Source organism: Pleurodeles waltl, chromosome 1_2 (assembly GCF_031143425.1).
Source record: "Pleurodeles waltl isolate 20211129_DDA chromosome 1_2, aPleWal1.hap1.20221129, whole genome shotgun sequence".
In the NCBI taxonomy this organism is placed as follows: Eukaryota; Metazoa; Chordata; class Amphibia; order Caudata; family Salamandridae; genus Pleurodeles; species Pleurodeles waltl.
This window is the reverse complement of record NC_090437.1, coordinates 1,307,086,141-1,307,110,614: the sequence shown is the minus strand read 5'-3', so window position 1 is coordinate 1,307,110,614 and position 24,474 is coordinate 1,307,086,141. Positions and strand designations below refer to the sequence as shown.

General features: G+C 45.4%; 1 protein-coding gene across 2 annotated transcripts in view; it reads left to right on the top strand.

Moving 5' to 3' along the window:
* EXOC6B (exocyst complex component 6B) overlaps window positions 1–24,474 on the top strand; it is a 1,319,737-nt gene that overhangs the window by 130,019 nt on the left and 1,165,244 nt on the right. For both annotated transcript variants that reach the window (XM_069205590.1, XM_069205592.1), the window contains exons 3-5: window positions 3,759–3,806; window positions 21,908–21,998; window positions 22,100–22,145. In XM_069205590.1, the coding sequence (XP_069061691.1) occupies window positions 3,759–3,806; window positions 21,908–21,998; window positions 22,100–22,145 (185 nt within the window). The remainder of the gene's footprint in view (window positions 1–3,758; window positions 3,807–21,907; window positions 21,999–22,099; window positions 22,146–24,474) is intronic.

The window sequence follows — 24,474 nt, the reverse complement described above, 5'->3', positions numbered from 1 at the left end:
TTAGGCTGATCTGCCCCCGGGCGGTGGGGGGCAGAAGTCATTAGACACCAGGGATTTTTTTAAATTTATTTATATTTATAATAATGGGGGGCGACCCCTTAGGCAAGGGTCGCTCCCCAGGGGGTAGTTTTTTTTTATTAGGTCTCTTCTGCCCGTCAGAGGGGCAGATTGGCCTATATTAATTAGGCCGATTTGCCCCCCAGGGGAAGCAGTAGCAATTAGGCACCAGGGATGTTTTTTTAATTTTATTTTTATTTATATTGATAAGGGGAGCGTCCCCTTAGGCAAGGGTCGCTCCCCGGGGGGCACTTTTTTTTACTAGGCCTTTTCTGCCCCCTTGGGGGCAGATTGGCCTATATTAATTAGGCCGATTGCCATTAGACACCTGGGGGGTGGGGTGGAACAGGGACATGGCTATTGATGTGTGTGTTTTGTTTCGGAGGGGAGGCAGCCCCTTGGACAAGGGTCGCTCCCCATTGGGGCACATTACTGTTGGCCATATTGCCTACTTTTGGAAGGTCTGCCCCAGGGGGGACAGAAAGCCCACCAGAGACCAGGGAAGATTTTTTTTTCTTCAACAAAATAAGAGGGTGTGGGTTTTTAAGCTAAATTTGAGGTTTGCTGAGGATTCTGGGTAAGAAAACATTGGGGGATCCACGCAAGTCACACCTCTCTGAATTCCCTCGGGTGTCTAGTTTTCAGAAATGATTTTGGGGTTTGGTAGGTTTCCCTATATAGTTGCTGAGCCCAGGATCAAAAATGCAGGTCTCTCCCACCCCACCTGCAAAAACGGGTAGTTTAGTATTTAATAATTTTGATGTGTCCACATAGTGTTTTGGGGCATTTCCTTTTGTGGACACTAGGCCTACCCACACAAGTGAGGTACCATTTTTATCGGGAGACTTGGGGGGAACGCTGGGTGGAAGGAAATTTGTGGCTCCTCTCAGATTCCAGAACTTTCTGTCTCTGAAATGTGAGAAAAAGGTGTTTTTTAGCCAGATTTTGAGGCTTGCAAAGGATTCTGGGTAAGATAACCTGGTGAGAGCCCCACAAGTCACCCCAACCTGGATTCTCCTTGGTGTCTAGTTTTAAAAAATGCACAGGTTAGGTTGGTTTCCCTAGGTGCCGGCTGTGCTAGAGGCCAAAATCCACAGCTAGGCACTTTGCAAAAAACAGCTCTGTTTTCTTTGGCAAGATGTGATGTGTCCACGGTGTGATTTGGGGCATTTCCTGTCACGGGCACTAGGCCTTCCCTCATAAGTGTGGTACCATTTTTATCGGGAGACTTGGGGGAACGCTGGGTGGAAGGAAATTTGTGGCTCCTCTCAGATTCCAGAACTTTTTATCACCAAAATGTGAAAAAAAGGTGTTTTTTAGCTAGATTTTGAGCTTTGCAAAGGATTGTGGGTAAAAGAACCTGCTGAGAGCCTCACAAGTCACCCCACCTTGGATTACCCTAGGTGTCTAGTTTAAAAAAATGCACAGGTTCGGTAGGTTTCCCTAGGTGCCAGCTGAGCTAGAGGCCAAAATCCACAGCTTGGCACTTTGCAAAAAATAGCTCTGTTTTGTTTGGGGAAAATGTGATGTGTCCACGTTGTGTTTTGGGGCATTTCCTGTCACGGGCGCTAGGCCTACCCACACAAGTGAGGTACCATTTTTATCGGGGGAACGCTGAGTGAAAGGAAATTTTGTGGCTTCTCTCAGCTTCCAGAACTTTCTGTCACCAAAATGTGTTTTTCAGCCAGATTTTGAGATTTGCAAAGGATTCTGGGTAAGACAACCTGGTGAGAGCCCAACAAGTCACCCCATCCTGGATTCCCCTAGGTGTCTAGTTTTAAAAAATGTGCAGGTTTAGTAGGTGTCCCTAGGTGCCGGCTGAGCTAGAGGCCAAGATCTACAGCTAGGCACTTTGCAAAAAACACGTCAGATTTCAATGTAAAAATGTGATGTGTCCATGTTGCGTTTCCTGTCACGAGCATTAGTCTGACCCACGCAAGTGAGGTGCCATTTTTATCGGGAGACTTAGGGGAACACAGAATAGCAAAACAAGTGTTATTGCCCCTTGTCTTTTTCTACATTTTTCCTTCCAAATGTAAGACAGTGTGTAAAAAAGACGTCTATTTGAGAAATGCCCTGTAATTCACATGCTAATATGGGCACCGCAGAATTCAGAGATGTGCAAATAACCACTGCTTCTCAACATCTTATCTTGTGCCCATTTTGGAAATACAAAGGTTTTCTTGATACCCATTTTTCACTCTTTATATTTTAGCAAATTAATTTCTGTATACCCGGTATAGAATGGAAACCCATTGCAAGGTGCAGCTCATTTATTGGCTCTGGGTACATAGGGTTCTTGATGAACCTACAAGCCCTATATATCCCTGCAACCAGAAGAGTCCAGCAAACGTAACTGTATATTGCTTTTAAAAATCTGACATCGCAGGAAAAAGTTACAGAGTAAAACGTTGAGAAAAATGGCTGTTGTTTTCACCTCAGTTTCAATATTTTTTTATTTCAGCTGTTATTTTCTGTATTAAAACCTTGCATGATCTACACAAATTACCTCTTGCTGAACTCAGAATGTTGTCTACGTTTCAGAAATGTTTAGCTTTCTGGGATCCAGAATTGGTATCACACCCATTTCTGTCACTAACTGGAAGGAGGCTGAAAGCACAAAAAATAGTAAAAATGGGGTATGTCCCACTAAAATGCCAAAATTGTGTTGATTAACCCCCGTTTTCTGATTCAAGTCTGTCTGTTCCTGAAAGCCGGGAAGCTGGTGGTTTTAGCACCGCAAACCCTTTGTTGATATTTTCAGGGGAAAAACCACTGGCCTTCTTCTGCAGCCCTTTTTTCCCATTTGTTTGGAAAAAAAACATTTCGCTGTATTTTGGCTAATTTCTTGATCTCCTTCAGTGGAACCCACAAAGTCTGGGTACCTCTAGAATGTTGAAAAAAAGGACGCAAATTTGGCGTGGGTAGCTTATGTGGACATAAAGTTATGAGGGCCTAAGCGCGAACTGCCCCAAATAGCCAAATAAGGCTTGGCATCTGAGGGTGAAAAGGCCTGGCAGCGAAGGGGTTAAATAATGGGACTGTTGTGAGGATCATTTTAGTACTTGGGTTGGGCACCCCGTCTTAGCTTAGTTTCACGGCCTGTGCCTTATTTACATTAGCACAGGTTTTAGCACAACTATTTTGCATCTTGTGACTCTCCTTGGCATGCGTGAGTAACTGAACGAAAGGGGTACGATTTGTTTCTAACACATCCCTGAGGAGTCAGAGTGTCCGGTTCAGGTTGCCTCAAATTACCCTTTACCCCGACAGGTTTGGAGGTTTGGATGAGGCACTGCGCAGTAGATAGGAGTTAAACCGGCCGCTACTAACGGGTGGGTTGTATTCGTTCTCTCACACTCCGCAGTCCCAAACATGTAGTCAAAGTAGGAAGCGCATAACAGGACCAAACTTGAGATGTCAGTAGAATGTGGACTGGGAAGGTGTAAGGCATTATTGACAGTGGAAAACAGATGGGGAGGCAGATCTTCTGCCTCGATGGGTTGAATAAAGACTGCATCATAACAAAACAGAGCAGTTGCAGTGCTCCATATGATAAAACTAATTTTGACACTTTAGAGATGGCTAAAATAACTGTCAAGCATGCTTTGCTGAAAAAAGTGTACACCACAAATGCTGTTACTTCAGTTACATTGATTGAAACAAATAGTACATATTTCACCATAATTTTTTTTTCATAGAACCAAGTAATGGACACCAACAGAAGGTTGCAGAATGATGGGAAGGAGGTAAGCCTGGTAATGTTTACCTGCATGTCGGGAAGTTGTTTTCTTGTTGCATTTAGCCAAGGTCTTGACCTCAGAAGCACCACGCCACCAGCAGAACTTTTGTTTGTTCTTTCAATGTTTTTGTCTACTTTTATCGGCCTTCAATAAACACTCATGTAGCATGTGAACTCCTAGCTCCCAAAAAGACTGTTTAGCCCCCCAATCCTCTTACTCCTAGGCGGATTTTTACGTTATTTAAAAAAGCAGATGAAGATGTTGAGAGCGCAAAGCCAACCCGGACCAGAAAAATCTCTAAAGTCTTTCAAAAGATACAGTATGAACAGTCCCCACTTAGGTGCAGATATGTTTGGTGTGTTCCTGAGTGGAAGAAAGTGGATTAGTATGTTGTGTAGTTGTAAAACCTCACCATGCAATAATGTTTATCGGGCCCAGTTAGGTCTCATTAAGTAAACCCTTAGCTCAGTACTGGGTGGCGGTGTCACAGAGGAGTCAGGCTTAATCAATGGAGGAAGTGCAAAGCATTTAGAATTGCCAAAACAACAGGTAAGTAAGAAACACGACACAATAAAAATCCAGCACCAATTTATACAAATAGAGTGTAATTTTATCTTAGATTAGACACCAAAACGGCAAAAATCTCCTGAGGGGAACCAAAGATATTTTTGAAAGGTAAATAAATTCTCTTAAACAGATGTAATAAGTCGTAATCGGTTGAACAGTTCATAACCATCTGGCTAGTAGGGCTGCTCCTTTTAGCTTGGACGGGCCACAAGGGAGTGGGAGCCAGTCACAGGGACCACCTGCACCCAGGGAGACTTGCCTGTCGGTCTTCAGCAATATTAGGGTCCTCTGTGTCTTTTCCTCCTTTCACGCGGTCCAGCCAACAAGTGGTCTCAATGCTGGGGATTCAGGGTGCGACAGAGATGCGGTGAGTATTCCTGAGGCCACTCTGGTATTAACAGAAGCGTCATGGACTGTCTCTTGCTTTTCGTCTCGGTCATTAATAGTGTTTGGGGGGAGTCCAGTGCTCCTTCAGTCGCAACTGGTCTTCCAGTTCTGGTGATCTTCAGCAGTTACTTGTTGGTGAGTTTCTTTCTTGCGGGCAGCCAGTGTCTACTTTGTCTGCTACAGATCCCTCAGTCTTGGGCAAACCACAGCAAGATCTGGACTCAGTTGCCTGGCAGGCACTCCGTTGTCATATGGCAGGCAGGTGTTGCAGCTGGGCTCTCGATAGGTGCAGGTTTCTTTAGCTTTTGGTGGCCCTGAAGCTTAGCAGGAGGCTAGCCACCTAGCTTTAGAGTCACTTCTTCTGTTAAGTAGGGCTGTTTTCCACATACGAGCACAGCAAGGGACCCCTGGGTGCATCAGAGCAGTGCAGGCTTTGGTGTGGTCTTTTGTTTTGGGTCCACAAAGCAGCAGTTGTGGCTTTCTTCTGTCTTCCCCCACCCCAGTTCTGATCAGAAGACTTTTGTGTCTGAGGTGCGATTTTTAAGCAATCTTTTGGGAAGGGAAACTCACTAGCAGTGGGACCATAGTTCCCACGAGGGAGCCCTTCCCACTTTATATCTCCTCCTGGGAGTGTGGTCTCCATACAGTCCCAGGATACCCTTATTTACCCTAAGCCTAGATGGTGCAAGCTTTCTTCTTCAGCCACTTCTCCTGGAAAACCGTTCTGAATCAGGTTGCCCCCTCTGGATGAGATAACAGCCTCTCCTTACACAAAGTAGCAGGCAGGCAAAGATGTGATCGCCTTTTGTATCACTGAGGCGGTAGCCACTTTGAAGCCGAACCATCTATGGCAATCTTCAAGTGCTGTTGGAGGAGGTCACACCTCAGCAGTTCTGTTTGCTCCCAGTTCCTAGGAGCGCTTCACACTTCCTAGCAGGGGGGCAACTTGTTGTCTCAGGTTTAATGTATTGATTAACTTGATACTCTGGAGAAATCGCTTTGGTGGACCCAAATGAAATTAGCACTTAGCTCGATGACTAGTGAAACTTCATCTTAGCCAATAGGACCACAGGCCTTGCTGCAGTGTAAACAACAATTTGGGGTTTTCGCTGCCAGAGCTGGTTAAGCACAAAAGAAACATGCCCTTCTTTTAAACATCCTACTTGGAGTGCTGCCAAGGCCTTCCCTGTGGGTGGCTTATTAATATTAAAAATGAAGGTTTTAACCTAGCAAAAGGGTTTATTTTTCCATGTCTACTAGGCAGTTTTAAAGCTGCCCTACTAGGCTGCAATTGCATGTCTAGAGTCATATTTTAATCTTGCCACTGTAAAGTGTGGCACAACTCCGTGCTGCTGTCCACTAGTGACATTTAGCTTACCAACCCTGGGTACTTCTGGTACCATATACCAGGGACTTATAAGCGAGTTAACTGAGCCAGTCATAGATTACCCAATTGTACACATACGACAGCAGGGCTGTAATATGTAATCTACTTTCTATATAGTATTGTATGTAATTTCTATATAGTATTGTATGTAATCCACTTCCCATATAGTATTGTACTGTTTTAGTTTCTTGTATGTATTCCACGCATGTGGCCCCAATGGAATCCTTGTTCCATTGGTTGTTCCTCTGGGTTCTGGAGTGCGGGCGGCTCGGTTTGCAGTTGGCTGTTATTCCAGGACGGAGAAGCAGCTACGTGCGTGGGTCCCTTTTGTGTAAATAAACTCACCGGCACGTATCCTGAAACTCGACTCCTTGTTTATTGGCGAGCGCCCTGCCACATATTTGGTACCAGGAGTGGGGTACAAGGAGCTTCCTCAAAGAAGGGACCCATCAGTGAGCTGCTGCCTTTTTGTGTGCTCAGTTCCGGCGTTGTTCCGCTTTCTGTAAAGAAGAGATTCGTAAAGAAGAGAATCGTAAGGTAATTGGCTGCGCTGGAAGGTGTGAGTAGGACGGGAACATTTTGTATTTGCCTTAATTGGACAGGCCTTACGCGATACGCTACCGTTAGGCCTATAGCTGCCTTGGAGACGGATCTCTTGCGCTCTTCACGCGCTATGCAGCAGCGCTTCTTAAGTTGCCTTGGTGACGGATTCCTCGCGTTCTTCATGCGCTACGCAACAGCGCTTCTAAGGTTGCCTTAGCAACTGATTCCTTGTGCCCCGCACGTGTTCCTTTTATGACGTTGCCTAGATTACGCTTGTCCTGCTAGTGTCAATTTGAAGACAGATTCTTCGTTTTATGTGTGCACTTTCTACGTGGCTCTCCAGACGTTGCCCTGGTTACTGTTGTTTACTTTTCTTTATCGCGTTGCGTTGCTTCATTTGAACGCGCTTATTAAAACATTGAAATTTACCTGCACTGTTGTGTCAATTCCTGTTTTTTTCAAAGAAGAATACATTTGTTTATTTTCCCAAATTTATTATGGCATCCAATCAAAATATTGTACAACCACCAGCTTTCCTACAGAAAGCAGGTAAACCTGACATTAAATGGGCTGAATGGATCCACATTTTTGAAAACTATCTGGCAGCCATTGATGCTATGGAATTTTCCCCTAATAGGAAGAAAGCTTTATTATTTAACCATCTAGGTATTGCAGCTCAAAGAATATTCGACAACTTACCAGCTATTTCATCTCCTGGTGGATTCGACGTACTATGGAACTGCTATATTGAAGCGAAGGAACGTATGGCAAAGCATTACTCTGGGGACTCTGATGTATTACTTGAAAGATTTAATTTTGCTATGCGCAAACAAATGAGTGATGAGTCAATTGAGGAGTATATAGCAAACTTGAGAGTTTTAGCAGCTAAATGTGAATTTGGTTCAAATACTGATGTTTATATTCAGGATCAGTTTGTGTTTCATTGCTTTCACAAAAAGATTCAAGAATGACTTCTGTCATGTTGTAATCCAACTTTGGAAGAAGTTATGGTTTTAGCTAAAGGGATTGAAAGGTCCATAAACACTTCCAAAATTTAGCCAATCAGAACAGCACTGTTGATCTTATTAGTGAGAATGAAGCTGTTTGTGCCATTCATAACAAACTGAGCAAACAGCCAAAGATAAAAGGGGCTAAATATTCAAAACAGTGTTTCCGTTGTGGCTCAAAATTTCATATTGGTAATGACACTTCCTGTCCGGCACATGGTAAAAATTGTAACAATTGTCGGAAATTGGGGCATTTTCAAGCAGTGTGCCAGTCACAACCCTCAAACAGAGGCTCTTATAGTAGAGTCAAGATCAACAGTGTTGACGTTGATGACGAAATCTCACAGACTTCTAACCAATTTTCGAATAGGTTATTAACCATTGACTTTCCGGATGGTCAGGGCGGGAAAACTGAGAAAGTTCTTAAAGGGGCTTTGTGTGAAGTAGTGATTCGTTCTCAAACCATTCCTGTTCTAGCCAATTCAGCAAAATGGTGAGCTGAGATTGTGTGTGTGTACTTGGTCTGTCAACCAAAACATTGTCATTAATAGTCATCCTCTTCCACGTATACAAGAAATGATTACGAGTCTGGGTAACGTTCTTTTTTGTAGGCTTGTAACATGACATGAAGAAACATGAACATTCTTTGTATTAACAATATCGTTATCATTACTGCAAATTTTCTTATGTCAACTCCACCGGGGAGGAGGGAGGGTTGCTTATGACTATCATGGAAATACCCCTGCGAGAGAACTGGAGTTACAGGTAAGAAACCATTCCTTCTCTCGTAGGGGATTTCCATGTATAGTCATAAGCACTGAATAGATTAGCAAGCCCATCCCCATAACCGCGGTGGAGTAGACAGAACAATACTGAAACCATAAATTATGCAAATAAATTCTTGAGAGAGGCCTGTCCGACCTGCGCATCTGCCCTAGCATCTGAATCAAGGCAGTAATGCTTAGTAAAGGTATGGACAGATTTCCAGGTAGCCGCTTTGCATATTTCTGTCAAAGGAATATTTCTCATCAAGGCAGCAGTCGCTGCCTTCCCTCTAGTGGAATGGGCTTTTGGCCTGCCATCGAGAGATTTATTTGCTAACTGATAACAGAATACGATACATGAGACAATCCACCTGGATAAGGATTGTTTGGAAGTGGCTAAACCTGTTCTAACTGGGCCATAGTTAATAAACAGCTGCTGTGATTTGCGCAAGCATTTTGTTCTATCCAAGTAAAATTTTAAAACCCTCTTTACGTCGAGAGAATGTAGGGTTCTCTCAGCAGGGGTAGACGGATTTTGGAAGAAAGTTGGTAATGAAATGGTTTGGTTCACATGGAAGTCTGAAACGACTTTAGGTAAAAAATTTTGATGTGTCCTCATTACTACTTTCGAAGAATGAAAAACCGTATAAGGTTCTTGAGCGCAAAGGGCCTGGGTCTCACTGACCCTAGGAGCTGATGTGATTGCGACCAGAAAAGCAGTTTTCCACGTAAGATGTTGGAGTGATGCTTTATGTATTGGTTCAAAAGGATGTAGCATCAGACGCGAAAGGACAATATTCAGCTCCCATGGAAGAGATGGCCTTCTAATGGGAGGAAAGACCTTTTTCAAACCCACCAGGAAGTCTTTTATGATTGGAATCCTAAAGAAAGAGGATTGGGAAGGGCTCTTTCTATATGCCGTTAGAGCCGCCAGGTGTACTTTTATTGATGACAATTGCAATCCAGATTTCGCCAAACTTAATAAGTATGGCAGAATAGTCTCCTCTCCGCATGATATTGGGCCGACGTTATTGTCCAAGCACCACACGAAGAATCTTTTCCATTTGCAGGCATAAGCTGTTCTTGCGGAGGGGCGCTTTGCCTCCCTTAGAATCTCCATGCAGTCCTGAGGTAGGTTCAGGTGACCATATTGTACTAACTCAGGAGCTATGCTGCCAAATTCAACGAAGAGAGGTTGGGATGAGTTATCTGGCCTCGGAACTTCGTGAGAAGGTGTGGGCGACATGGAGCCTGATGTGTGGTTTGAGTGACCGGTGAAAGAGGTCTGGAAACCACCACTGGCGTGGCCATTCTGGGGCAATGAGAATCATCTTGGTGTGAGCACTGGACATCTTCAGGAGGACTGCCGGTATCAGGGGAAGCGGTGGAAAGGCGTAAAGAATTGCTCCTGACCAGTTTATCCACAGGGCATTCCCCAGCGTTCCTGGATGGTAGCATCTGGAGGCGAAGTTTTGGCATTTTTTGTTCTCTGGGGTTGCAAATAGGTCTATAGAGGGGGTACCCCACATGGCAAAAATGGAACGGACGGCGTCGTCGTGCAAAACCCATTCGTGGTTTTCGTCCATTGCTCAGCTGAGGGCATCCGCTTGAACATTCTGTATGCCCGGAAGGTGATTTGCCACTAGCGAGAGGTTCCTGGCTAGAAGCCAGTGCCAGATTGTTTGAGCCTCTGTCGACAGAGTCTTGGATCTGGTGCCTCCTTGTTTGTTTAAATAATACATGGTGGCCATGTTGTCCGTCTGGAGAAGCAGAGTTTTCGTCTTCAGTGATGGGAGGAAGGCATTTGAGCGCAAGATGGACTGCGTGAAGCTCCAAAAGGTTGATGTGATACAGTTGCTCTCTTTGTGACCACATGCCTTGGACTCGAAGGTGATCCATATGCGCTCCCCATCCGAGCAGCGATGCGTCTGTGACAATGGTTTGAGTTGGCGGCTGTTGTTGGAATGGAATCCCCTCCAGAAGATTGTTCGGCGAACACCACCACTTGAAGGATTGTATGGCATGGGGAGAAAGAAGGACGCTGTTCTCCCAATCGTCCAATAGTTGACACCACTGATCCTCCAGACATTCCTGTAAGGGTCTCATATGGAGGCGAGCATTGGGAATGAGGTAGATGCAAGACGCCATCGAGCCCAGGAGAGAGGATATCGCTCTTGCAGTGGTCTGAGGCATTTTCTCGAGCTGCTGGCACTTTTGGAGGATTGATAATCGTCGTTCCTCCAAAGGAAACACCTTTCCTTGCGTGGTATCTATGATGGCACCTAAGTAATGCAGCTTCTGAACAGGTGTTGCTGTGGATTTGGCGAGGTTGACCTGAAGGCCCAGACTCTGGAGAAGCTGGTGAGTCCAGTTGAAATGCTGTTGAGCCTCTAGATACGTGGAAGCTTTTATGAGCCAATCGTCTAGATAGGGGTAGACGAATATTCGATGTTTCCTCAAATAGGCTGCCACCACAGCCATGCATTTGGAAAACATTCGCGGTGCTGATTTGAGGCCGAAAGGCAGTACTGTAAATTGGTAATGACTTTTTCCGACGACGAATCTTAGAAACTTTCGATGCTTCTCGATCACCGGAATGTGAAAGTAGGCGTCGCGGAGATCTATTGCGCAGAGCCAGTCGCCCTGACGAAGCTGGGGGTAGATTTGGTGTAAGGATAGCATCCTGAATTTCTCTCTGCGAATCCATTTGTTTGCTACCCTTAGATCCAGAATGGGACGAAATTCTTGTTTGTCTTTCTTTGGTACCAAAAAATAACTCGAGTAGAATCCCTTTCCATGCTGATTGATCGGGACAGGTTCTATTGCTCTCTTTTGTAATAGGGTTGTTACTTCTAATTGGAGAGCGTCGAGGTGGTGCCTCACTGGTTTGGGTGGAATAGACGGCGGAGGGATGATGAACCTGAGAGAGTAGCCATTCCGCACAATATTCAACACCCAGGCGTCTGATGTGATGCGATGCCACTCGTCCAGATGATTTGAGATACTTCCCCCTACCGGAGTGGGTAACGGAGGAGGGGGAAGCGAGGATTCAGGGCTTAGACGCTGGTGCCTGACGAGCTGTCTGGGTTTGCGGTGTAGAGCGACCCCTTGTTGGCTTTCGTTGGGTTGAGAAGGTTCTCTGATGCTGTTGCTGGGGTCTTGAAGACATCCACTGTGGCGTTTGATATCTCTGAGTAGAGAGTCTACGGTGGTAGGGACGGAATGTTTTCCGTTGCTCTCTCAGTCTCTCGATGCCCACCGCTTTCAGAGTGTCTAGTTCAGTTTTCATTCTCGACATCTCGTCGTCCGCATGAGAGCCAAACAAAGTGGAACCTGAAAAGGGCAAATTTTGAATTCTCTGTTGCGCCTCTGGTTTAAGTGACGTCAGGCGTAGCCAAGCGTGTCTTCTTAAGGACACTCCATGAGCATAATTATGAGCGGATAGCACCGAAGAGTCGGCAGCAGCGCTGATCACTTGATTGGAGACCATGGCACCTTCACTCACGATCTCCAAAAAATCCTCTTTTTTCTCTTTAGGGAGATGTTCCGCAAATTGCAGCACAGAGTCCCAAAGGGCACGATCATACCTGCCTAACAGTGCAGTAGTACTAGCTGCTTTCATTGTGATGGCTGAGGTAGAACATACTTTGCGGCCTGCGGCATCAATCTTTCTACTCTTTGTCCGGTGGTGAGGAGGAAGACGGTGATGTAGAATGCAACTTTTTTGCAGCCACTATAACCACTGAGTCAGGCACCGGATCCGACCTCAGAAACAAAGGGTCCTGCTCCGAAGGACGATATTTCTTTATAAGCCTGGAAGGAGCAGTTTTAGCTGTGGACGGTGTTAAAAATATGTCCATTGCCAGTTCAAGTAGCCCTGGGACCAACAGTAGTAATGGTCTTGAAGATGAACGCTGGTGTAATGTCTCGAAAATAACAGAGGTTGTTGGAGCGGGTACTGCCAGTGGGATGTTTAATTTGGTAGCACCGCGAACTAGGACCTCTTGGAAGGTGTTCACGTCATCTATGGGAGAAACTCTCGGAGACGGTGAGTCAGATAAAGTCGGAGAGTAATCCCTTGTGGATGAGGAGGAATGTCTCTGGTGGGAACAAGGAGATCTTTGAACCGATTCACGTCGACGATGGTGTCAAGAGGAAGAAGATCGTCTCGAAGAGTGTCTGGAATATCTTGTGGATTCTGCTGGAGTCACTGGAGCGGACTCTGAAGGAGGAGCCGGCGGAGGAGCTGTAGGTACCAGAGGTGTCTGTGGTAGGGGTGACGGCTGAGGAGATGGCTGAGGTGAAGGTGGTAGAAGAATGAGAGAAGCCGAGGATTCTGAGGTGGTATAAACCCTCCTAGGCCTCTTTGAGTGCCTCCTCGACGTCGACACACTTCTCGACGTCGAAGTACGATGATGACGAGTACCTGTCGGCGTTGACTCCTCTCGTTGTTGAGAGCCCCTCGACGGTGATCTCCCTCGACGTCGATGGGATGACGGCGATCGTCTTCGACGACGAGTACTGTCCACCGACGTCGATCGTCACGGCGACCTGGACCAAGATTTTCTTGACGGCGATACGGCTGTCGACGTCGAGCGATGTCTCTTCCTCGATGGTGAGCCGGTCCTCGACGGCGAGCATGTTGGGCGCAGTTCCTGGTCTCGACGTCGATGCTCTCGACGTCGTCGGAGACCTATGACGTTTGTGAGCAGGTCTGGCAGCTGCTCCAGAGGACACAGTGAGAGCCCTGGTAGAAGACTGACCTTCTCCTCGCTCTGTGGCAGATTGCCCTCTTCTTCTCCTGTCCTCTCTTGCCTGAAGCCGAATTTTCTCCCTGTCGCGAAGAGTTCTTCTGGAGAAAGTTTTGCAAATGTCACAGGCATCAGGTTTGTGACTTGATGGCAGGCAAATAATACAGACTTTGTGTGGATCTGTTTTGGCCTTTTTCCTGCCACAGCTAGGGCACTTGTCAAAAAGAGAAGGCATTCTGAAGACAGAAAAACTTAAAATTTCTGTCAGAATTTGACAGGAAAGGCTAGAAAATGTTCACTCTAGATGAAAAACATCAAGTGAAATTGAAATCCAAAGGATTTTAATTGAATTTTTGTCAAAAAAAGCTTTGTAAGGTAGAGCTCAATGCTTCAGGGTCCTGTCAGAAGGAGCCGGAAAAAAGAACTGAGGCAACTGCCTTTTGCTGTGCATGATGGGATACAGGAAGACTTTCCTTTCTTAAAGGCACAGCTCTACTTACATCCTGTATAATGGCAGCCTATGGGCTACACTGCCCTGCATTGTTTTTATTCTCATTTGGAGGTGTAAATAAAGATTGAGAATACGTTTTTTACTACATTTCTAGAATAAAAATGTGTTTGAAGGTGTATCTATACTACAGCTGTCTTTCTTTCCAACCTCAAGAATAAACAATTTGGCCTGTGTAGCTTTTCACCTAGGCTGCACATTGATATTCTTAAGTGGTTTAACAGGCCTTTTTTCAAGAAAGGCTAACATCTACACTTAAGAATACATTACAGAACAGTGCTCCGGGGTCCCCGCAGGCGCGCGAACTATTCAGTGCTCATGACTATACATGGAAATCCCCCACGAGAGAAATGTTTTTTTTTTGTTTTTTTTTCTTTCCGTTTTTTTTTCTTTCCTGGGTGTTGTTGAGCACCATTTGGTTTTGGGTCCGTTTTGACTTACTTTGACAACTTTAAACTTCATGGAACAATCTCCAATTAAGTATACTCTGAAGTATGTTTCACACTTGTCTGAAATGCAGGCCTAAGTGTATGCAACAGATATTCTTAGCAATCTGATACACTAGACTTTTGTGTCTAAAGTTATCCACCCCCACTAGTTGTCGAAGTTGGTTCAATTGGTTGTAGCTATTCAAGAACACTTAGGCTTCTCATAAAGCAGATGAGCATAGGCTTACTGTCCCTAATATAGTCCTTGAATAAGAACAGGCTCGTGCTTGAAGTTCATTTTCTATGAGCCAGTCCAGATTCTTGAGGAGAGATTGCCTTGAGTTGTATCTTTCACACACTTTCCCTTAAACTGGTCAGACTGTTCTATATTCAGAAATGTTTAGAGGTATGGATACAGTTTGTGAATGAATGCAGATTATACGCCATGTGTAATATAACTATGGGTGGTGGTATTTTTGGCAGCACAATTTGCAGTTTGTGTCTTAAGCCGCTTCATATATAAATATAGTAATACTAATAAAATGTGAAAAGAGTTAAACAGCCTAAGAACATTCTTACTTTCTAACAGATATAACATTTAATGGTTCACCAACAGTCCCAGTGGTTTTGAAAATTTACTATAAAACTGTACATTTTTATAGGGCCTCCTTTGTGGAAAGGTTGTCTAGGTTATTGGATGCATTTGTTTCTAGTTTGTATATATATACATATTTATGATAATGATTTGCTGAAATGACTGAATTCTCTTAATTACTTCACGCCTTATATCTTGATTAATTACATTTAATTTCTTGCTGTATCGGTGAGGATGCACATTTCTGTCACTGATGCACATCTTTGGCCATCACTATACGCTTTGCTGGGACAACGTTCTATGTAATAGGCATTTGGAGGACTTTTTAAGGGAATAAAATGAGCCATGGTGTTACTGATCGAGCTGCAAGTAGGGGGGTGCGGAGTACTTTATTTATCCCCAACATTTTTGTTACATCATTCTTATTTTTGTAGCCTTGACATATATTCCTAGGCCTAGTCCCTCGTATCAGTTATCGCGTTTTTGCTGGTGTTAATCAATCAATCAGATAATTTATAAAGCGCACTATGTACCCGTCAGGGTTTCGAGGCGCTGGGGGGTGGGGGGGTGCTGCTAGCGTTCGAAGAGCCAAGTCTTGAGGAGTCTCCTGAAGGTGATGAGGTCCTGGGTCTGGCGTAGAGAGGTGGGGAGAGAGTTCCAGGTCTTGGCGGCGAGGAAGGAGAAGGATCTGCCGCCGGAGGTCTTGCGCTGGATTCGTGGGACGATGGCAAGGGCGAGGTTGGCAGAGCGGAGTTGACGTGTGGGGATGTAAAAGTTGAGTCTGGTGTTGAGGTAGGTGGGTCCGGTGTTGTGTAGAGCCTTGTGGGCGTGGATGAGGAGTTTGAAGCTGATCCTTTTTTCCACGGGGAGCCAGTGGAGGTCCTTCAGGTGGGGGGAGATGTGACATCGGCGGGGCATGTCGAGGATCAGGCGGGCGGATGCATTCTGGATGCGCTGGAGTCGTTTGATGTCTTTCGTTGGGATGCCTGTGTAAAGTGCGTTGCCGTAGTCAAGTCTGCTACTGACGAGGGCTTGAGTCACTGTCTTTCTGGTTCCTGTTGGAATCCACTTAAAGATTCTGCGGAGCATGCGGAGGGTGTTGAAACAAGAAGAGGAGACGGCGTTGACTTGTTTGGACATGGTGAGAGCGGAGTCGAGGATGAAGCCGAGATTTCTTGCGTGGTTGGCTGGGGTAGGTGGGGGTCCGAGGGCAGTGGGCCACCAGGAGTCGTTCCAGGCCGAGGGGGTGCGTCCGAGGATGAGGACTTCCGTCTTGTCGGAGTTGAGCTTCAGGCGGCTATTGTTCATCCACTCGGCAATGGATTTCAGTCCCTCGTGGAGGTGTTAAGATACTTTAGTATGAGTTGTCTACCTATGTGAATTTAAAGCTTGCCCAGTTTTCTGGTGGTCTATTCTTTAGGAGTTTTCTGATCAACTCAAAATATTTTGTGCAGGTCTTTCAATCTACTGATGTCCTAACACAATTGAGAAAACGTAACTACGCACAAACATCTATGCTTAAGAAGGCTATATCACGTTCCCATTATATTACACACAAGCACATGCAAGCATGGTTATGTTTTTTTTTTTCCAGTTGAAAGTTTTGTTATTATATAAAACGAATGTTTGTACACTACCATGTAGAGATGCTCTTTGGAACCAAAAAAAAAAGGAACTCCATCGAAACAATCTCCTAACATATTTACATTGTCATTCTTTGTAATAATGTTAATTTGAACCACGGAATATTATATTGTACTGTATTCCATACATTTTGAAAACCAATAAACAAACATGAAAAAGAAACAAAAAAAGAAGGCTATATCACGTTGGCGGAGGTACAAGCTGCCATGACAAAGTTAAAATCCAATAAAACGCCGGGCCCCAACGGGATCCCTGCAAGAAATTTTTAAGCGATACATGTACTGAACGAGTTTTTGGTTGCTGTTCAGCAGGTCGCTCTGCCACCAGATATCAAGCGGGCTGTTGTAGTAGTGATCCATAAGGGCGGTAAGCCAAAAGAGCTCTTTGAATCATACTGCCCAATTTCACTACTCTGTCTCGGTCAGGATTTTGGCCACTAGACTTATACCAGTTATTACGCCTCTTATCCACTGGGATCAGTAAGGTCACTGCGTTCTCACTTAAGGTGGACGCATAACTGAATAAATGAAATAAAAAGCAAGCCTGAGACGCGCATATTTCTTGCGCAGGACACCGAGAAGGCGTTTGATGCGTTGGCCTATATAATGCGAGATCACCCCGGGGTCTGTGGTTTCCTCATAATGGGAGTGGAAGACCAAGAGGAGAACATTTTGCTTTATGCAGAAGACACCCTCCTCTTCATCACGGACCTGTCCATGACGCTCCTCCTAATCCTCCACCTGTCCGAGGAGTACAGGAGTTACTCTGGCTACTGAATTAACTGGAGCAAGTCAGTACTTTACCTTCCACCAAGTGGGATACACATGTCCAAACTTCCCTGTCGCTTGCCACATGTGGAGGATGGCTTTATATATCTTTGTATTTTTATGACGCTGGGGTGAGACCTCTGTTTTGAGAGAAACTTGGGGAGGGTGGCAAGAGCGTGCTGGGGAGAGGTAGAGGGGGCTGTCCCTCACAATAATGGGGTGAACAGCCATGGTTAAAATCATCTTGCTTCCAAAACTGCTGTATGTGTTACAAAAGATGTTCTTTCGGATTTCCCAGAAGTCTCCACTAGGCTGGAGAGTGACCTGCGAACCTTTGTGTGGGGCTAGAAACACCTCAGAATTGCCTTGAAAACTTTAGAACGAAACCCATATAATGGGGTGTTAGCTCCACCCGACATGGAAGCATCCTACTGGGCAACCCATCTGATTAACGACAACGACCGGTTGTTTTCCCACTAGATTACTCCACTTTTAGGCTTGAACCGGCGCATTGGGGGAAAAAAGTCATGCCTACACCACTTGTGCAGGGAGGGGCAAGTGGGTGCAGCTTCTACTTCCAGCCACATGGGGGGGAAAGCCATGAAGTGCCAGGTTTGGTACCAAAGGCCTACGCAGGAAACACCCTTGTGGAAAGGGAATTGGCTCCCAGAGATGCAGAAATTGCAAGGATTCAAAGCCCTGGATCTTATTGGGATCTCCACGGTAGGGGATCTGCTAGAGGGCAGTGACATAATGCAATTCCCCTCACTACAGTGCGAGTTTAAGATGAACTAAATCAATTTTTGAAATATGCACCAGTACGGCATGCCTGACAGGCCGGAGGGTTACCCAGGGAGGGCATCCCAGAATTCACCCCATTGACAGGATGGCTGTTAACAGAGAAAAGGGTGCGATTTCCCTAACGTACAAAGCCCTCAACAACAACATGCCCAACTCTCTCCTTAGGCTGCGAGAGAAATGGGTGGAGGATGTAGGAGTCCTGGAGGATATTGACTTGGAGCCGGCCCTGATGATCCTGAGGGAGGTAGCAATAGACTCGAGGCTACAATGAATCCGATTTAAAATCCTTCCCAGGTTGTATTATGATAGGCAGCAATAGCATGCTATGGGGAGGGCACAAGAACCCTTACTTTTTAAGGTACAGCGAACAGGATGGTTCCTTTTTCCACACTATTTGGGGATGCCTATTAATCCAGGACTACTGGGCGGCAGTTATCGGGGAACTCCGTAAAGTCCTTACCGAATCGATCCCACTGTATCCCAGATTTTTCCTCCTGGGGATACTTAACGACAATGACCTGCCACGGCCTAAGCTGTTGTAGTGACAAAGAGAGGTATAGCCCAGTCATGGGGGTGAGTGAGAGCCCAGCATTGCAGGAGTGGAAACTGGGCATGGATATCGATATCGAAATGTATATGTGGCTGAAAAAGTCTCATACGCCAGTCGGGTTGCCCCTGAAAGTTTCGTATGGTGCGGAGCAGCTTGGTGCATTCTTACTCTCTGAGCCACTGGAGGAGGGTGGGGGGCGGCAAGGGACCTGCCATGATGGGTGTAGATGTGGTGCGATACTGTGATATATGCAATTGACTCTATGCTTTTCTTGTAAGTTACAACTGTACTGGCTGGCTGATGTCTGCTTAGTGGGATACGGGTGCAGCAGGAGGTTTGATGGTTATTACGGTTAATAATCTTTTGCGCAGAGGATGTACTGCCGATATCCTATGTGGTGCTTTCTATTGTCATTGATGCAATATAAGGGAAATAAACTAAAAATATTTACAATTGATGGATTAGTGCTAGAAATACACAGTTGTGTACTGACTTCATTAAGCCTTACTGTTCCCTCTCTCCATAGTAAGCAAAAGATGCCAAGCCTTTCATCTAACTTATGTTTTAGTTTTATGAATTTATAAAGCGCGTAGCTACCCTAGTGCGTCCCAGCGCTAAAGGTATATAATGACTCCTGAAAACAAAGAAAAGGATAAGAAAAAAAGTTAACTACAATAAAGGATGGTTTTTAGCTTCTTCCTAAAAAGACGCTCCGAAGTTTCATGACGGAGCTCGGAGGGGAGGAAATTCCAAAGGCGGGCAGCCTTGATGGAGAAAGAGTTGCCTCCCAAGGCTCTCTTGAACCGAGGTATGTAAACATGCCGGGTGGAGGATGATCTCAAACTTCTGGTAGGGGCGTAGATAGAGATCCGTTTTCTGAAGAAAAGCGGACCCTTATCATGTAAGGCCCTGTGAGTAATGCACAGAGCTTTGAAATTAATACGCTGCTTAATGGCAAGCCAGTGGAGTACTGCAAGGGCCGGCTTCGCAGAGAGGTGTCTAGGTGAATTCGTAAGGAGCCTGGCTGCTGCATTCTGCACTATTTGCAGCTTCTTTATCACATAGTCAGGGGAGCTAAGAAACAAAGAGTTCCCATAATCAATGCGGGAAAGAATCCAGGCTTGAATAAGGATTCTTCTGGCTGTTAAAGGTAAGAGATTAAAGATCTTCCTATGAGTTCTTAGGAGACCAAAACACATGGAAGACACTTCATTGTCCTGAAGTTCCATGGTTAAGCGAGGGTCAAGCCAGAAACCAAGGCTTTTAACATGCACCTTGGGAGGAGGGAGATTATTAAAAAAACCTCTGAGTACGACGCCAGAGGAAGAGCAGGAGGGCCATTACCTACAATCATTACCTCTGATTTTCCGTTGTTGAATTTGAGTTTGGATTGAATCATCCAATCACCAATATCCTTCTTACAGCAAGAAAGATTCGCAGAGGACGAGTGCCCAGTGATGGAGAGGGATACCACTAGCTGGGTATCATCAGCATAGGTAACCATAAAAAGGTTATGGGGAGCAATCACTTTAGCCAGCGGTGATAAATAAATATTAAAAAGAGTCAGACTCAGGGAGGAGCCATGAGGGACTCCACACGTCAGTGGGAAAATATCACATAGGAAGGAACGGTCCATAACTTGAAAAGATCTTCCTATGAGGAAGGATACGAGCCAAGATAGAGCTGTGCCTCCTATCCCCATCTTAGAAAGTTTGCAGCAGAGAAGATATAATGCTACATCTTTGAACTGTTTAAGAATTAACCATCTTTTAGTTCTTCCATAAGAATTTAAAGTCTTGAGAATAGGCTCATGCAGTTCGAAGGTGAAATTGGGAACTGCTAAAAATAAAATGTGGGCCTTTTCTGCTGCTCTTGTTGGGACACAGAAAGCGAAACACAAGTTGATCAATTAAAATTGAAGAGCAGTTCTGTATCAAACTCATGCTGACCCATGTACTAATCAGCACAGGCCCAAGATGCGTTCAAATGCATCCAAAAACCAAGAAGTGGATCAGTGAATCAATGCACTTGCATGGCAGGAGAATAATAAATAGACACACAGTGGAGATCTTCTGATACAGTATAGACCATAGACTGTCGTTAACACTGCCAAAACTATGTACTACGTTATATAACCATTCTAGAAAACCACCTGTATCTGTTCTTAGCTCCTTAGGCCATCTATTAGCAGAAATATTTATATTTTTCTTGAATCCTCAAGTAGTGTCTGTACAACGGCCCAATGTGTTTGATTAAAGTTTCGAACTTGGTAATTGCCAAGCAAGATATATTGCTGATACTATGTGGATATACGCTGTACACGTTTGTATCTTTTTTCTTGTGTGCAACATGGCAGACAATATGTAGCAAAGTTAAATGAGCCAGTTTAACTTTTTCTCAATTCGGTTGTGAGACACAGCAGAACTATCACCTGTTTCCTTTTGGGGGCTATGATTAGCATTAATCCTCTCCCCTGGTCTTACTTTTTATTTAGAAAAGACTGTTGACGTTCTGTTAGTGTATTCCATACAGTATTGGGCATTTGTATTCTCTGTTAAACTTCGTTCAGCTGCCTGAATCTTCAAAGACTGCTGAAGGCCTTCCTTCAAGAAATTGTGTAATGTTGGTAATGACAGAGTAACAGTGGAGCCTTCTAGAAATTTGTGAAAGTTAACTTAGTATCCATCCACGGTTTTGAATATCTCCCTTATCTGGCGGGTAACCACCCTTATTTCCTTGACTGATTCTAACAAGAAAGATCTCTTTCAAGTAGCGGTTCTCCCCAGGTTCAGGTAGGGCAATCCACTGTAGGCTTCATGAAATCTCTAAATCTAGAAAGATCCTTACAGTAGAAAGAGCGTGCAGGTCAGACAGTGACCAGACAGTCTGATAGGATGTGCATTGGGTGCCTCCCTGGTAACATTAGAGCTAGACAATGCCTTTTGTAGAAAGGCTTCTGGAATAAAGACCCTACATTTAGGGGGAGTAGACCATCGGCCAGTGACCCAAGAGAAATCTCAGAGCAGGCCTGTTACTTGGAATTGAAATTCATAAAGGGGAATTAATTTGTGGAACTCCTCACCCCTCAGGTAGCTGCTTCTCGTTCGAGGAATTTGACACATACCTGTTTCTTCAACCATGTCTGTATTTATTTTTTTGTTTAGCATTTGCTAGTCTTGGGAAGCATTGTGGCAACTTGCCATTTTTTTCTGAACTGGAGCCTTATATACTCAATTGAAATCCATAAATCAGTGTGCTTCACACGTAACATCTTGAGAAGGGCATGTATTGTTTATTGATTTATTTTTTTGTATAACATTGTTATCTTTGTGCTGTGAGTGGTTATGAAGTTTGCGAATATGTTGAATGAATTATGTTAACCATGCTTCATCTCTCCTCCTTTCTAAGCTGATTGACTCGATGGAGGAGCTGAAGAAATGCAGAATCCAACAAAGGAACATTGCTGCTACAATTGACAAATTAAACATGTGCCTTCCAGGTAAGAATGTTGGATTGCAGCCCACCTCCCACTGCTTTGTTGGTGGCATCTGGATATTTGACTGTGTGTAATATCTTCCATTTGCTTTCCTCTACTTGCAGTTCTGGAGATGTACAGTAAACTGAAAGAACAGATGAAGTCTAAAAGGTAAACTTGCAGCCACCTGAAAGGCTGGCCCTTGATATCGCATCAATAATAATCAGACATGGTCTGCCATTGCCCCGTCTTCCACTCACCCTATCGCTGAAGAGCATCCCACATCTTGTGTACTCCAATGAAACAACATCCCTGGACTTGGGAAGCATTCTACTCAGTGGACGTGTGCAGCACACAAGACAGATGCACACAAACATGCCCTTTCCATGTAACCTTTTTATACTCTCATTTAGATCACTCAACACACTCTTCTACATATTTACAGGGCACCCAAACACGAAGATACTGACATGTAACACGTATGCTGCCATAGTTTAATTTATGCTCTTTAAGCATACAGGCGTGCAAAATTATACTGATAAAAAAACTGTTTACTCTGTTGTAGCGCTATGAAATAACGAACTTGTTCGATGGCATCTGTCGCTGTAGATACACATGTTCTGCATAGCTCGCCATCTGGTGTTGGGTCGGAGTGTTACAAGTTGTTTTTCTTCGAAGAAGTCTTTCGAGTCACGGGACCGAGTGACTCCTCCTTCTGTCTCCATTGCGCATGGGCGTCGACTCCATCTTCGATTGTTTTTTTTCCGCCATCGGGTTCGGACGTGTTCCTGTCGCTCCGAGTTTCGGAACGGAAAGTTAGTTAATATCGGAAGATTTTCGTCGGTATTGTTGCGTTCGGGATCGGCGTAGTTAGACTCAACACCGCATCGAAGATCGGCGCGCTCCGGTGCCCTTCGGGGTAGCTTTCCATCCCCCGTCGGGGCCTGGTCTGCCCGACCGCGTGTAGAACGACGCCGATGGAACGGACCCCGTTCCGTTTTTGTCCCAAATGCCACAACAAATACCCGTATACAGACCAACATTTGGTCTGTAACCTGTGCCTGTCACCTGAGCACAGTGAGGAGACTTGCGAGGCCTGTCGCGTGTTCCGGTCCCGAAAGACACTCCGTGACCGTCGAGCCAGGAGACTTCAAATGGCGTCCACGCCGACAGCGCACCAAGAGTTCGAGGAACAAGAGGAAGACGAAACCTTTTCGATCCACGAATCGGACTCCGAGGAATTCGACGATCAAAGAACCGTGAGTAAGACGTCGAAAACAACACATAAGAAAAGTGACAAGGCCCAGGGGACGCCACTGCCACCAGGCCATGGCTCCACCCATAAATTCGGTGACCGACCATCGGCACCGAAAAAGGCCCAAACAGTGCCGAGATCGTCCGACTCCGGTCGAGACAGCGGCACGCAGCCTTCTCGGGATCGAGAAAGTGCTGGAGAAAAGCAACGACACCGAGATAGCGGTGTAGAAACGGCTCGACGCCGAGACAGCGGCACCGACGAAGATCGACGCCGAGAGGTTTCGACTCCAAAAAAGAAAAAATCCACCTCGGAGCCGAAAAAACATACAGACAGGGTTTCGGTGCCGAAACAACCCGTAACCGGCCCAGGTCCAGGCTCTTATACAGAGGAGCAATCACTGTCCTCTCAGATGCGAAAGCATAGGTTTGAGGAAGAGCTGCAATCCACCGGAGTGGACCATACGCAAAAACGTATTTTCATACAGCAGGGAACAGGAAGAATAAGCACCCTTCCCCCTATTAGGAGAAAGAGGAGACTGGAGTTTCAAACAGACCAGGCGCCACACACCAAGATGGTGAAAAAGGTGACTCCGCCACCCTCTCCTGCACCTGTAATTAACGTCTCACCAGCACAAACCCCGTCACATTCCCCGGCTCACACCACCATGAGCCAAGGTGACCAGGATCAAGACGCTTGGGACTTATATGACGCCCCAGTGTCGGACAACAGTCCGGAGGCATATCCAACAAAACCCTCACCACCAGAAGACAGCACAGCATATTCTCAAGTGGTGGCTAGAGCGGCACAATTCCACAACGTAAACCTCCACTCAGAACAAGTCGAGGATGACTTTTTATTCAACACCCTCTCCTCCACGCACAGCTCCTACCAAAGCCTGCCTATGCTGCCAGGTATGCTTCGGCATGCAAAGGAAATCTTCAAGGAGCCGGTCAAAAGTAGGGCAATAACGCCAAGGGTGGAAAAGAAATATAAGGCACCTCCTACAGACCCTGTTTTCATCACCACACAGCTGCCACCTGATTCCGTCGTAGTTGGAGCAGCTCGGAAAAGAGCCAACTCCCACACATCTGGGGATGCACCACCCCCAGATAAAGAGAGCCGCAAGTTCGATGCAGCTGGGAAAAGAGTCGCAGTACAAGCTGCAAACCAGTGGCGCATCGCTAACTCTCAAGCACTACTTGCGCGCTATGACAGAGCCCATTGGGATGAGATGCAACACCT